Genomic DNA, 14677 nt, shown 5'->3' with positions numbered 1-14677 from the left:
ACGGAAATAACGCCTCTAGACCAGTTTGGGGAATCTCGACCTCCACTAAATAAAATTAATAAGACCTAAGTTGTCATTTTAGACCAGCCGGTCTAAGAGTATTTAGTCTATGGATCCACATAGACTCTAATTGTAAGAGTTTTTTACCTCTATCACCACCCCGCATAGACTCAGGTACATGGTCTATAATTCTATGCTTAAAAGTGGCCATGGTGTGTCTAAATTCCACAAAATGTTTGGCTACAGGTTGGTCCCCCCTGCCTGATGCAAGGGCATTCCGAATAGCCAACCTGTGCTGTGCCATCCTGATTTTAAACTGGCATTCGGTTTTGCCGAATGCCAGGAAGGTCAATAAACAGGAAGGTCGGTATAATTATATAATCAGCTCTAGATATCAGTAACTTGTTTCTATTTATATATGATTTTTTTTATATACGCAGTGAGTCAATAAGTGATTATGGTGGAGCCATTAGGTTGGTTCATATGTGCAACTTTTTTATTCATTTTTTATTCATTTTCTATTTTTTTCACATATTCTTCATTATGTCAAAAAAGCTGTTTTTATGTGTGTATAAGTTGTTTATTAACCTAGCATCAAGTCACGAGAGCACTTTAAGTCTGACATTGTTTGTATGTTACTGAGATTTTCTCTTTAACATGCAAACAGGCACATTAATGGTTTTAATAATTAGTAAGGTTCACGGCACTGTATTGTTAATTGTGTTTACATGCTCCTCTGTTGCTAGGTAACGTGGCCATGGACGCGCCTCCAGGCGCCGGCGCGTCACTTCCGGTGAGACGCTGGAGACGGCGGGCTGGACGCCGGGACGGCGCGGCCAGTGGCACACACTGGAGGGGATGTTCCTATGGGGGGTAAGTTCTATTTAAGCACATTATGTTCTGTAATGCACTAATCCTGACGAAGGGGGAGACCCCGAAACGTTGATATGCACTAAATACAAGTTTCAAATTTGTTTAAGACTCTGAGTGCCACCTCATCTTTCCACGTTGGTATATATATATATATATAAAAAAAATTTGTATTTACATAGGAAGCCCCCTGTAAAAATCCTGTGTTTGACCCTGCTATATACAAAGAGGTATGAGAATATGTATACACAAAGGTATGAGAATAGATATAGACAAATAAAGAGGTATGAGAATAGACAAAGAAGTATGAGAATATGTATACACAAAGGTATGAGAATATATATAGACAAAAAAGAGTAGAAGACTACTGTATACATGGACAAAGGGGTAGGAGAATATATCTTTTTCATACACAAAATTGCAATATTAGTTTACCCTTCTGTATCATTAAACATCTGATTATTTTCCAGACTTCCAGTAGATAAGACTGACAAGAAAACAATCTTAATTGCTGTAAACAGTGTATTCTGCATTGCTGGTGGTTATTTGAGTGGTCATATCATACTTACATTTTCTGTTGTTCCAGTTATTACATGAAGTCCATCGTATGTGGATTTAATGTACATCCCCTATAATAAAATATTTATACTGGTATGAAACCACAGGAAAAATGTATGATAAAGTAATTAGAGCTTAAATGTAAATGGCAAATTGATGTGTGAAGAATTTAATAGTATTGTACATAAAACTTTAATTAAAATACAACAAACGTGACTGTGATGTCTTAAAAACACATCTTTATTATTATGAAGGAGAATATGAACTAAAACAGTACTTTCCGCCTAGAAAAAGCCTATTGCAGTTATTGACCTACGGTATGTAAAATACATTGTGGTGTGTTTTACAAACAGTGACCTGATTTCCAAGAGCTTGCAACTGTTTACACCAGGGTAACACATGTTTCTCTAACGTCCTAGTGGATGCTGGGGACTCCGTAAGGACCATGGGGAATAGACGGGCTCCGCAGGAGAGATGGGCACTTTAAGAAAGAATTTGGATTCTGGTGTGCTCTGGCTCCTCCCTCTATGTCCCTCCTCCAGACCTCAGTTTGAATCTGTGCCCGGACGAGCTGGGTGCTGTTCAGTGAGCTCTCCTGAGCTTGCTGTAAGAAAGTATTTTGTTAGGTTTTTTATTTTCAGGGAGCTCTGCTGGCAACAGACTCCCTGCATCGTGGGACTGAGGGGAGAGAAGCAGCCCTACTCTCTGCAGATAGGTCCTGCTTCTTAGGCTACTGGACACCATTAGCTCCAGAGGGATCGTACACAGGATCTCACCCTCGTCGTCTGATCCCGGAGCCGCGCCACCGTCCCCCTCGCAGAGCCGGAAGACAGAAGCCGGGTGAGCATAAGAAGCAAGAAGACTTTGAAATCGGCGGCAGAAGACTCCAGTCTTCACTGAGGTAGCGCACAGCACTACAGCTGTGCGCCATTGCTCCCACATACACCCACATACTCCGGTCACTGTAAGGGTGCAGGGCGCAGGGGGGGGCGCCCTGGGCAGCAATTAGGACCTCTTGGCAAAAGTTGGACATATATACAGTTGGGCACTGTATATATGTATGAGCCCCCGCCATAATATTGTACAGAAACGCGGGACAGAAGCCCGCCGCTGAGGGGGCGGGGCTTCTTCCTCAGCACTCACCAGCGCCATTTTTTCTCCACAGCTCCGCTGAGAGGAAGCTCCCCAGGCTCTCCCCTGCAGATACACGGTAGAAGAGGGTAAAAAAAGAGAGGGGGGGCACATAATTAGGCGCAAAAATCATTATTACAGCGGCTACTGGGTTAACACTAAGGTACTGTGTGATTCCTGGGTTATATAGCGCTGGGGTGTGTGCTGGCATACTCTCTCTCTGACTCTCCAAAGGGCCTTGTGGGGGAACTGTCTTCAAAAAGAGCATTCCCTGTGTGTGTGGTGTGTCGGTACGCTTGTGTCGAGATGTTTGACGAGGAAGGCTATGTGGAAACAAAGCGGGAGCAAATGAATGTGGTGTCTCCGCCGACGGCGCCGACACCTGATTGGATGGATATGTGGAAGGTTTTAAATGATAATGTTAATTCCTTGCATAAAAGGTTGGATAAAGCTAAAACCTTAGGACAGTCAGGGTCTCAGCCCATGCCTGATCCTATGTCGCAGAGGCCTTCAGGGTCTCAGAAGCGCCCACTATCCCAAATTGTTGACACAGATACCGACATGGATTCTGACTCCAGTGTCGATTACGATGATGCAAAGTTACAGCCTAAATTGGCTAAATCCATCCGTTATATGATTATAGCAATTAAGGATGTGTTGCACATCACAGAGGAAACCCCAGTCCCTGACAAGGGGGTTCATATGTATGGGGAAAAAAGGCAGGTGGTGACCTTTCCCCCCTTCACACGAGCTAAATGAGTTATGTGAAAAGGCTTTGGAATCTCCAGATAAAAAACTGCAGATTTCCAAACGGATGCTTATCCTTTCCCGCCAACGGACAGGTTACGCTGGGAATCCTCCCCTAGGGTGGACAAAGCTTTAACACGCTTATCCAAGAGGGTAGCCCTGCTGTCACAGGATACGGCCACCCTAAAAGATGCTGCGGATAGAAAGCAAGAGGGTAACCTGAAGTCCATTTATACACCTTCAGGTACCTTACTAAGGCCGGCAATTGCGTCGGCCTGGGTGTGTAGTGCTGTAGCAGCATGGACGGATACCTTATCTGAGGAACTTGATACCTTAGACAAGGATACTATATTAATGACCCTGGGGCATATAAAAGACGCTGTCCTATATATGAGAGATGCTCAAAGAGACATTAGCGTACTGGGCTCTAGAATAAATGCAATGTCGATTTCTGCCAGAAGGGTCCTGTGGACTCGGCAATGGACAAGTGATGCCGACTCAAAAAGGCATATGGAGGTTTTACCTTACAAGGGTGAGGAATTGTTTGGGGAGGGTCTCTCGGACCTGGTCTCCACAGCTACTGCTGGAAAGTCACATTTTTCTGCCATATGTTTCCTCACAACCTAAGAAAGCACCGTATTACCAAATGCAGTCCTTTCGATCACAAAAAGGCAAGAAAGTCCGAGGTGCGTCCTTTCTTGGCAGAGGAAGGAAGCTGCACAACACAGCTAGTTCCCAGGAACAGAAGTCCTCCCCGGCTTCCACTAAATCCACCGCATGACGCTGGGGCTCCACAGGTGGAGCTAGGCCCGGTGGGGGCGCGTCTCCGAAATTTCAGCCACAAGTGGGTTCACTCCCAGGTGGATCCCTGGGCGATAGAGATTGTGTCTCAGGGATACAAGCTGGAATTCGAAGAGATTCCCCCTCACCGATACCTCAAATCGGCCCTGCCAGCTTCCCCCTTAGAGAGGGAAATAGTGTTAGCTGCAATTCACAAATTGTATCTTCAGCAGGTGGTGGTCAAGGTTCTCCTCCTTCAACAAGGAAAGGGTTATTATTCGACCATGTTTGTGGTACCGAAACCGGACGCTTCGGTCAGACCCATATTGAATTTAAAATCTCTGAACATATACCTGAAAAGGTTCAAGTTCAAGATGGAATCGCTCAGAGCGGTCATCGCAAGCCTGGAAGGGGGGGATTTTATGGTGTCTCTGGACATAAAGGATGCATACCTTCATGTCCCCATTTATCCACCTCATCAGGCGTACCTCAGATTTGTGGTACAGGATTGTCATTACCAATTTCAGACGTTGCCGTTTGGTCTCTCCACGGCACCGAGAATATTTACCAAGGTAATGGCGGAAATGATGGTACTCCTGCGGAAGCAAGGGGTCACAATTGTCCCATACTTGGACGATCTCCTCATAAAGGCGAGGTCCAGAGAGCAGTTGCTGATCAGCGTAGCACGCTCTCGGGAAGTGTTACAACAGCACGGCTGGATTCTAAATATTCCAAAGTCGCAGTTGATTCCTACGACTCATCTGCCTTTCCTGGGCATGATTCTGGACACAGACCAGAAGAGGGTTTATCTCCCGATGGAGAAGGCTCAGGAGCTCATGACACTGGTCAGAGACCTATTAAAACCAAAACAGGTGTCGGTGCATCACTGCACGCGAGTCCTGGGAAAGATGGTGGCATCATACGAGGCCATTCCCTTCGGCAGGTTCCATGCGAGGACCTTTCAATGGGATCTGTTGGACAAGTGGTCCGGATCACATCTTCAGATGCATCGGTTGATCACCCTATCCCCCAGGGCCAGGGTGTCTCTCCTGTGGTGGCTGCAGAGTGCTCACCTTCTCAAAGGTCGCAGATTCGGCATTCAGGACTGGGTCCTGGTGACCACGGATGCAAGCCTCCGAGGGTGGGGGGCAGTCACACAGGGAAGAAATTTCCAAGGGCTGTGGTCAAGTCAGGAGACTTGCCTTCACATCAACATCCTGGAACTAAGGGCCATATACAACGCCCTACGTCAAGCGGAGTCCCTGCTTCGCAACTAACCGGTTCTGATTCAGTCAGACAACATCACCGCAGTGGCTCATGTAAACCGCCAAGGCGGCACAAGGAGCAGGGTGGCAGTGGTAGAAGCCACCAGAATTCTTTGCTGGGCGGAGAATCACGTAAGCGCACTGTCAGCAGTGTTCATTCCGGGAGTGGACAACTGGGAAGCAGACTTCCTCAGCAGGCACGACCTCCACCCGGGAGAGTGGGGACTTCATCAAGAAGTCTTCACGCAGATTGCAAGTCGGTGGGAACTGCCACAGGTGGACATGATGGCATCCCGCCTCAACAAAAAGCTACAGAGATATTGCGCCAGGTCAAGAGACCCTCAGGCGATAGCTGTGGACGCACTGGTGACACCGTTGGTGTTCCAGTCGGTCTATGTATTTCCTCCTCTTCCTCTCATACCCAGGGTGCTGAGAATCATAAGAAAAAGAGGAGAGGAGAACAATTGTTCCGGATTGGCCAAGAAGGACTTGGTATCCAGATCTGCAAGAGATGCTCACAGAGGACCCGTGGCCTCTGCCTCTAAGACAGCACTTGTTGCAACAGGGGCCCTGTCCGTTCCAAGACTTACCGCGGCTGCGTTTGACGGCATGGCGGTTGAACGCCGGATCCTAGCAGAAAAAGGCATTCCGGATGAAGTTATTCCTACGCTGATAAAGGCTAGGAAGGATGTGACGGCTCAACATTATCACCGTATATGGCGAAAATATGTGGCTTGGTGTGAGGCCAGGAATGCCACTACGGAGGAATTCCAGCTGGGCCGTTTCCTTCACTTCCTACAGTCGGGAGTGACTTTGGGCCTCAAATTGGGTTCCATTAAAGGTTCAGATTTCGGCCTTATCCATTTTCTTTCAAAAAGAACTGGCTTCTCTGCCTGAAGTTCAGACGTTTGTAAAGGGAGTGCTGCATATTCAGCCCCCTTTTGTGCCTCCAGTGGCACCTTGGGATCTTAACGTGGTGTTGAGTTTCCTGAAATCACACTGGTTTGAACCACTCAAAACGGTGGAATTGAAATATCTCACGTGGAAAGTGGTCATGCTATTAGCCTTGGCTTCGGCTAGGCGTGTGTCAGAATTGGCGGCTTTGTCACATAAAAGCCCTTATCTGGTTTTCCATGCGGATAGAGCAGAATTGCGGACCCGCCAAACAATTTCTGCCGAAAGTGGTTTCATCCTTTCATATAAACCAACCTATTGTGGTGCCTGTGGCTACTACTGACTTGGAGGATTCAGAGTCACTGGATGTGGTCAGGGCTTTAAAGGTTTATGTAGCCAGAACGGCTAAGGTCAGGAAAACAGAATCTTTGTTTATCCTGTATGCTTCCAACAAGCTTGGGGCGCCTGCTTCAAAGCAAACTATTGCTCGCTGGATCTGTAACACGATTCAGCAGGCTCATTCTGCGGCTGGCTTGCCGCTGCCTAAATCAGTTAAGGCCCATTCCACAAGGAAGGTGGGCTCTTCTTGGGGGACTGCCCGAGGGGTCTCGGCATTACAGCTTTGCCGAGCGGCTACTTGGTCAGGTTCAAACACCTTTGCAAAGTTCTACAAGTTTGATACCCTGGCTGAGGAGGACCTTGTGTTTGCTCATTCGGTGCTGCAGAGTCATCCGCACTCTCCCGCCCGTTTGGGAGCTTTGGTATAATCCCCATGGTCCTTACGGAGTCCCCAGCATCCACTAGGACGTTAGAGAAAATAGGATTTTACTTACCGGTAATTCTATTTCTCGTAGTCCGTAGTGGATGCTGGGCGCCCGTCCCAAGTGCGGACTTCTTCTGCAATGCTTGTATATAGTTATTGCTTTAATAAGGGTTATGTTATAGTTGCATCAGGGTTGGTCTGATGCTCTGTTGTTGTTCATACTGTTAACTGGGTAAAGTTATCACAAGTTATACGGTGTGATTGGTGTGGCTGGTATGAGTTTTACCCTGGATTCCCAAAATCCTTTCCTTGTACTGTCAACTGACTCTTCCGGGCACAGTTTCTCTAACTGAGGTCTGGAGTAGGGACATAGAGGGAGGAGCCAGAGCACACCAGAATCCAAATTCTTTCTTAAAGTGCCCATGTCTCCTGCGGAGCCCGTCTATTCCCCATGGTCCTTACGGAGTCCCCAGCATCCACTACGGACTACGAGAAATAGATTTACCGGTAAGTAAAATCCTATTTTTGCCACTTTTTATCTACGTAAGAAGCTCCAATGTGTAATAACTTTGCCTTTCCTATCACTTCTCCTTGAAATGATTCACCAGGAGCAGACCCTTACTGGGAAATTGTGTTATATAATGAAGACCCATTTATATTTTTAAGCATATTTGTTCGCATAAAAAAAAAATGAACATTGTTGATATCTACTGTAATATTTTAACTCTAATAATGAAAAACTGTAATGTGTTTTACATTCTGTTGAGAAAGTAATGCCATGGAAGTCAATGGAACATCTGTCAATGTAATAAGGAAAATAATGTTGACACTGCCACAGAGGCTTTAGTTGATTACTGTATGTAGTGTTTACTATATGCCTATATTTTGCTAAAATCCTGCTGGATTACACAGTTCCCTGGACTGTACAGCAGGACGTCTTGAAGAAGGTCATCATATATTAGTACATTTCTTTTTTGTAAAGTGAATTTCTACCTTCAGATGACCTTATTATTAGCATGTACATGCATTGCACAACTTTTACCGCATACATATCATTAGTCACTTATATAAAAGGAGAGGCAACAGATTGATTTTATAGCTTTAGCTACAGATAAACTTATAAACTACAGATAAACTTTTATATCATACCTAAGAGCAACAAAAGTGAAAACACCTGTGATGATATAAAGACATGGCAATAGAACACATAAAAAATCCAGAAAAATATAACAATGAATTTACTAGTATAAGCTGCTGAAGAGGGTTTCTAAATTAATAAATAAATGAACCATATCTTAACTAACATCCGGAGACTTCAGTAAATATACATAACCACACCCTGAATTTCTATAGCTCAAACCATTAAAAGCATAGAGTTTCACAGCTTGATAAACTTGAACCCACTTTGTGGCCCACGTAGCTGTTTTGGGACTGCGTTACAATATGAAAATAATGGGACAACGGGAGAAATTGAAGAGTGAAGTATTGCACTATATTTTCCCTCCTTTTATTTTTGGGGTATCATCCTGAGAATCGAATAGATGAACGACTTCAAAACAAAACAGGATTAAAATAAATTTGTGATTCAACGCCCAGATCTTCAAAGAACTGACCTATTACACAAGGAAGGTTTTTTCTATAAAAATTGTGTTAGGGGGTGTGAATCCTCACCTATATCTGTGTTGCATGTAATCCTAATCAGCGTGTATTGAAGTTTAAATTGTCTGTTTCTAATGCCAGGAAAATAGGTTATCACTGCTATAGTGTATAATTAGTCTGCTGTGTACGCCTGCAAACTTCTAATAATCTGTGCGTTACTGCATCACTATTGCAACTGGACCACCAACTGCCACAGGGCAGGAGCAGTATGATTTGCCGATGGACGGAATGCTGGTGGTTAGGATGCCGACAGCGGCATCCCGTCCATCAGAATCCTGACAGCCCCCCAGTAAGTCCCCTAACCCTCCTCTGACCCCTACCATAACCCTCCCTTGTGGGGGCCTAAACCTAACCCTCCCCGGTGGTGCCTAACCCTAACCCTCCCCACTTTGTGCCTAGCCCTAACCCCCCCGTCCCCGCTGCCTAAACCTAACCCTCCCCGCTTGATGCCTACCCCTAATGCCCCCTGCTAAATGCCTATCCCTAATCCTCCCTCCCTGGTCCCTAACCCTAACACCCCTTCTTCTGCCTAGTAACCATATACTTTCCCCATGTAATTACACCTCCGAATATACAAATCGCAGGGTTTTATGTTCCAAAAAAGCTACAATGAAAGTACTTTTAGAGTGTATCTGGATGGAAGGTAGACAGCATAGAGATAGATAATGTCAAAATGTCAACAGTCAAATGGTCGACATGGACTTAGGTTGACAAGTTCAAAAAGTCCACACAAAAAAAGTTTGACACATGGTTTTGTATAATTTTGAGAATTAGGGGTTAGCTTGAAGCTTAGGGTTAGGCGCTTGGGGAAGGGTTAGGGTTAGGCTTCCGCATGGGATGGTTAGGGTTGGATTCAGGGCAGAGGTCTAGGGTTAGGCTGCAGAAGAGGACATTTAGGGTTAGGCACCAAAGGGAGAGTTAGCATTAGGCACCAAAGGGAGGGTTAGCATTAGGTACCAAGGAGAGGGTTATGGTTGGGCACTATGGGGAGGATTAGGTTTAAGGTTAAGATTAAAATAACGAAAAACAATGTGTCAACCATTTACATATCGACCTTTTGACCCTATCATCCTAACTCCATGTAAATCATTTAACTGTTGACCTTTTGACCCTGCTGACCTATTGACGCTCACAAAAAGTGTGGGCCAGGACAGTGGGCTAAAGCTAAACTCCTTGTGTGGTGCACTCTTATACTGTAGTATTGTTTAAAACATAACTTTAATAATAATTTATGATGAAATATAAATAGTTGTATATAAAAAAAATAAGATTTTTCTTACCGGTAAATCTATTTCTCGTAGTCCGTAGAGGATGCTGAGGACTCCATAAGGACCATGGGGAGAGACGGGCTCCGCAGGAGACATGGGCACTTTAAGAAAGAATTTAGTTCCTGGTGTGCACTGGCTCCTCCCTCTCTGCCCCTCCTCCAGACCTCAGTTAGAGAACTGTGCCCAGAGGAGATGGACAGTACGAGGAAAGGATTTTTGTTAATCCAAGGGCAAGATTCATACCAGCCACACCAATCACACCGTATAACTTGTGATAACAATCCAGTAAACAGTATGACAATAACATAGCATCAGTTCACGCCCGATGCAACAATAACGTAACCCTTATTGAAGCAATAACTATATACAAGTATTGCAGAAGAAGTCCGCACTTGGGACGGGCGCCCAGCATCCTCTACGGACTACGAGAAATAGATTTACCGGTAAGTAACATCTTATTTTCTCTAACGTCCTAGACGATGCTGGGGACTCCGTAAGGACCATGGGGATTATACCAAAGCTCCCAAATGGGCGGGAGAATGCGGATGACTCTGCAGCACCGATTGAGCAAACATGAGGTCCTCCTCAGCCAGGGTATCAAACTTATAGAATTTTGCAAAGGTGTTTGTACCCGACCAAGTAGCAGCTCGACACAGCTGTAGTGCCGAGACCCCTCGGGCAGCCGCCCAAGAAGAGCCCACTTTCCTAGTGGAATGGGCCTTGACCGATTTTGGTAACGGCAAACCAGCCGTAGAATGTGCTTGCTGAATCGTGTTACAGATCCAGCGAGCCAGAGTCTGCCTTGAAGCAGGGCCGCCAAGCTTGTTGGCTGCATACAGAACAAACAGTGCTTCTGTTTTTCGGACTCTAGCCGTCCTGGCTACATAAATCTTCAAAGCCCTGACCACATCAAGGGACTCGGAATCCTCTAAGTTCCGTGTAGCCACAGGCACCACAATAGGTTGGTTCATATGAAAGGATGAAACCACTTTTGGCAGGAACTGAGGACGTGTCCGCAATTCCGCTCTATCCATATGGAAAACCAGATAGGGGCTTTTATGTGATAAAGCCGCTAATTCCGACACTCGCCTAGCCGAAGCTAGGGCTAATAACATGACCACCTTCCAAGTGAGATATTTCAACTCCACCGTTTTCAGTGGTTCAAACCAGTGTAGCTTTAGGAAGTCCAAGACCACATTAAGGTCCCAAGGCGCCACCGGAGGCACAAACGGAGGCTGAATATGCAGTACTCCCTTAACAAAAGTCTGAACTTCTGGGAGAGAAGCCAATTCTTTTTGAAAGAAAATGGATAGGGCCGAAATCTGGACCTTAATGGAGCCTAATTAAAGGCCCAAATCCACTCCAGTTTGTAGGAAGTGAAGGAAACGGCCCAGACGGAATTCTTCCGTAGGAGCATCCCTGGCCTCACACCAAGAAACATATCTTCACCATATACGGTGATAATGTTTTGCTGTTACTTCCATCCTAGCCTTTATCAGCGTAGGGATAACCTCAACCGGAATACCTTTTTCCGCTAGGATCCGGCGTTCAACTGCCATGCCGTCAAACGCAGCCGCGGTAAGTCTTGGAACACACAGGGTCCCTGTTGCAACAGGTCCTGCCTTAGAGGAAGAGGCCACGGATCTTCCGTGAGCATTTCCTGCAGATCTGGATACCAGGTCCGTCGTGGCCAATCTGGAACAACGAGGATTGTTCTCACTCCTTTTCTTCTTACTATTCTCAACACCTTGGGTATGAAAGGAAGAGGAGGAAATACATAGACGGACCGGAACACCCACGGTGTCACGAGGGCGTCTACCGCTACTGCCTGAGGGTCTCTGGACCTGGCGCAATACCTCTGTAGCTTTTTGTTGAGGCAGGACGCCATCATGTCCATCTGTGGCAGTTCCCACCGACTCACAATCTGTGCGAAGACTTCTGGATGAAGTCCCCACTCTCCCGGGTGTAGGTCGTGTCTGCTGAAGAAGTCTGCTTCCCAGTTGTCCACTCCCGGAATGAACACAGCTGACAGTGCGCTTACATGATTCTCCGCCCAGCGATGAATCCTGGTAGCTTCCGCCATTGCCGCTCTGCTCCTAGTGCCGCCTTGGCGGTTTACATGAGCCACTGCGGTGATGTTGTCTGAATGGATCAGAACTGGTTGGTCGCGAAGTAAGGCCTCCGCTTGACGTAGGGCGTTGTATATGGCCCTTAGTTCCAGGATGTTGATGTGCAGACAAGTCTCTTGACTTGACCAAAGACCCTGGAAATGTCTTCTCTGTGTGACTGCTCCCCAACCTCGGAGGCTTGCGTCCGTGGTCACCAGGATCCAATCCTGAATGCCGAATCTGCGGCCCTCGAGAAGGTGAGCACTCTGCAGCCACCACAGGAGCGACGCCCTGGGGGACAGGGTAATCAACCAATGGATCTGTAGATGTGATCCGGACCACTTGTCCAACAGATCCCACTGGAAAGTCCTCGCATGGAACCTGCCAAAGGGAATGGCCTCATATGAGGCCACCATCTTTCCCAGGACTCGAGTTCAATGATGCACGGACACCTGTCTTGATTTCAAAAGGTTCCTGACCAGAGTCATAAGTTCCTGGGCTTTTTCTATCGGAAGATAAACCCTTTTCTAGGTCGTGTCCAGAATCATGCCCAGGAAAGGCAGACGAGTCGTAGGAACCAACTGCGACTTTGGGATATTGAGAATCCAGCCGTGTTGTTGTAACACTTTCAGTGAAAGAGATACGCTGTTCAGCAACTGCTCTCTTGATCTCGCTTTTATGAGGAGATCGTCCAAGCACGGGATAATTGTGACACTCTGCTTGCGCAGGAGCACCATCATTTCCTCCATTACCTTGGTGAAAATCCTCGGAGCCGTTGAGAGACCAAACGGCAACGTCTGAAATTGGTAATGACTGTCCTGTACCGCAAATCTTAGGTACGCCTGATGAGGTGGATAAATGGGGACATGAAGGTACGCATCCTTTATGTCCAGTGACACCATAAAATCCCCCCCTTCCAGGCTGGCGATGACCGCTCTTAGCGATTCCATCTTGAACTTGAACCTCTTCAAGTATAGGTTCAGAGATTTTAAATTCAATATGGGTCTGACCGAACCGTCCGGTTTCGGAACCACAAACATGGTCGAATAATAACCCCTTCCCTGTTGAAGGAGGGGAATCTCGACCACCACCTGCTGAAGATACAATTTTTGTATTGCATTTAACACTATCTCCCTCTCTAGGGGGGAAGACGGTAGGGCCGATTTGAAAAACCGGCGAGGAGGCACCTCTTCGAATTCCAGCTTGTAACCCTGAGACACAATTTCTATTGCCCAGGGATCCACCAGGGAGTGAATCCACATGTGGCTGAAATTCCGAAAACGCGCCCCCACTGGCCCCGACTCCGCCAGTGGAGCCCCAGCGTCATGCGGTGGATTTTGCAGAGGCCGGGGAGGACTTCTGTTCCTGGGAACTAGCTGTATTGTGCAGCTTCTTTCCTCTGCCCCTCCCTCTGGCAAGAAAGGACGCACCTCGGACTTTCTTGTTTCTTTGTGAACGAAAGGACTGCATTTGATAATGCGGTGCTCTCTTAGGCTGTGAGGGAACATAAGGCAAAAAATGTGACTTTCCAGCCGTAGCTGTGGAGACCAGGTCCGAGAGACCTTCACCGAACAATTCCTCCATATGTCGTTTAGAGTCGGCATCACCTGTCCATTGCCGAGTCCACAGGACCCTTCTGGCAGAAATCGACATAGCGTTTATTCTAGAACCCAGCAGACTAATGTCTCTATGAGCATCTCTCATATAAAGGACAGAGTCTTTAATATGCCCCAGGGTCAATAAAACAGTATCCCTATCTAGGGTATCAAACTCCTCTGATAAGGTATCAGTCCATGCCGCTACTGCACTACACACCCAGGCCGACGCGATTGCCGGTCTGAGCAAGGTACCTGAATGTGTATAAATGGACTTCAGGGTACCCTCCTGTTTGCGATCAGCAGCATCCTTGAGGGTAATCGTATCCTGGGATGGCAGGGCTACCTTTTTGGATAAGCGTGTTAAAGCTTTGTCCACCCTAGGGGAGGATTCCCATCGTAACCTGTCCGTTGGCGGGAAAGGATACGCCATAAGAATCCGTTTGGAAATCTGCAGTTTTTTATCTGGAGATTCCCAAGCTTTTTCACATAACTCATTCAGTTCGTGTGAGGGGGGAAAAGTTACCTCAGGTTTCTTTCCCTTATACATATAAACCCTTGTGTCAGGGACAGGGGTTTCCTCTGTGATGTGCAAAACTTCCTTAATTGCTATAATCATATATCGGAGTGATTTAGCCAACTTTGGCTGTAACTTTGCATCATCGTAATCGACACTGGAGTCAGAATCCATGTTGGTATCTGTGTCAACAATTTGGGATAGTGGGCGCTTATGAGACCCCGACGGTCCCTGCGACATAGGATCAGGCAAGGGTTGAGACCCTGTCTGTCCCAATGCATCAGCCTTGTCTAATCTTTTATGCAAGGAATTTACATTATCATTAGAGATGAGCGGGTTCGGTTCCTCGGAAACCGAACCCACCTGAACTTCAGTTTTTTTTACACGGGTCCGAGCGACTCGGATCTTCCCGCCTTGCTCGGTTAAACCGAGCGCGCCCGAACGTCATCATCCCGCTGTCGGATTCTCGCGAGACTCGGATTCTATATAAGGAGCCGCGCGTTGCCGCCATTTTCACACGTG

At 46.7% G+C, this 14677-nt stretch overlaps 1 protein-coding gene and 1 long non-coding RNA gene across 6 annotated transcripts in view; one reads left to right on the top strand and one right to left on the bottom strand.

The window, feature by feature from the left end:
• Positions 1–14677, bottom strand: part of CNKSR2 (connector enhancer of kinase suppressor of Ras 2) — an 805595-nt gene that overhangs the window by 514915 nt on the left and 276003 nt on the right. For all 5 annotated transcript variants that reach the window (XM_063955759.1, XM_063955760.1, XM_063955761.1 and 2 more), the window contains exon 8: positions 1440–1499. In XM_063955759.1, the coding sequence (XP_063811829.1) occupies positions 1440–1499 (60 nt within the window). The remainder of the gene's footprint in view (positions 1–1439; positions 1500–14677) is intronic.
• Positions 1–14677, top strand: part of LOC135049833 (uncharacterized) — an 87192-nt gene that overhangs the window by 1707 nt on the left and 70808 nt on the right. The gene's annotated exons all lie outside the window — the stretch shown is intronic.

This window comes from Pseudophryne corroboree, chromosome 2 (genome assembly GCF_028390025.1).
Source record: "Pseudophryne corroboree isolate aPseCor3 chromosome 2, aPseCor3.hap2, whole genome shotgun sequence".
NCBI lineage: Eukaryota > Metazoa > Chordata > Amphibia > Anura > Myobatrachidae > Pseudophryne > Pseudophryne corroboree.
The sequence above is the reverse complement of the archived record's forward strand: the minus strand, read 5'-3'. Positions and strand labels throughout refer to the sequence as shown.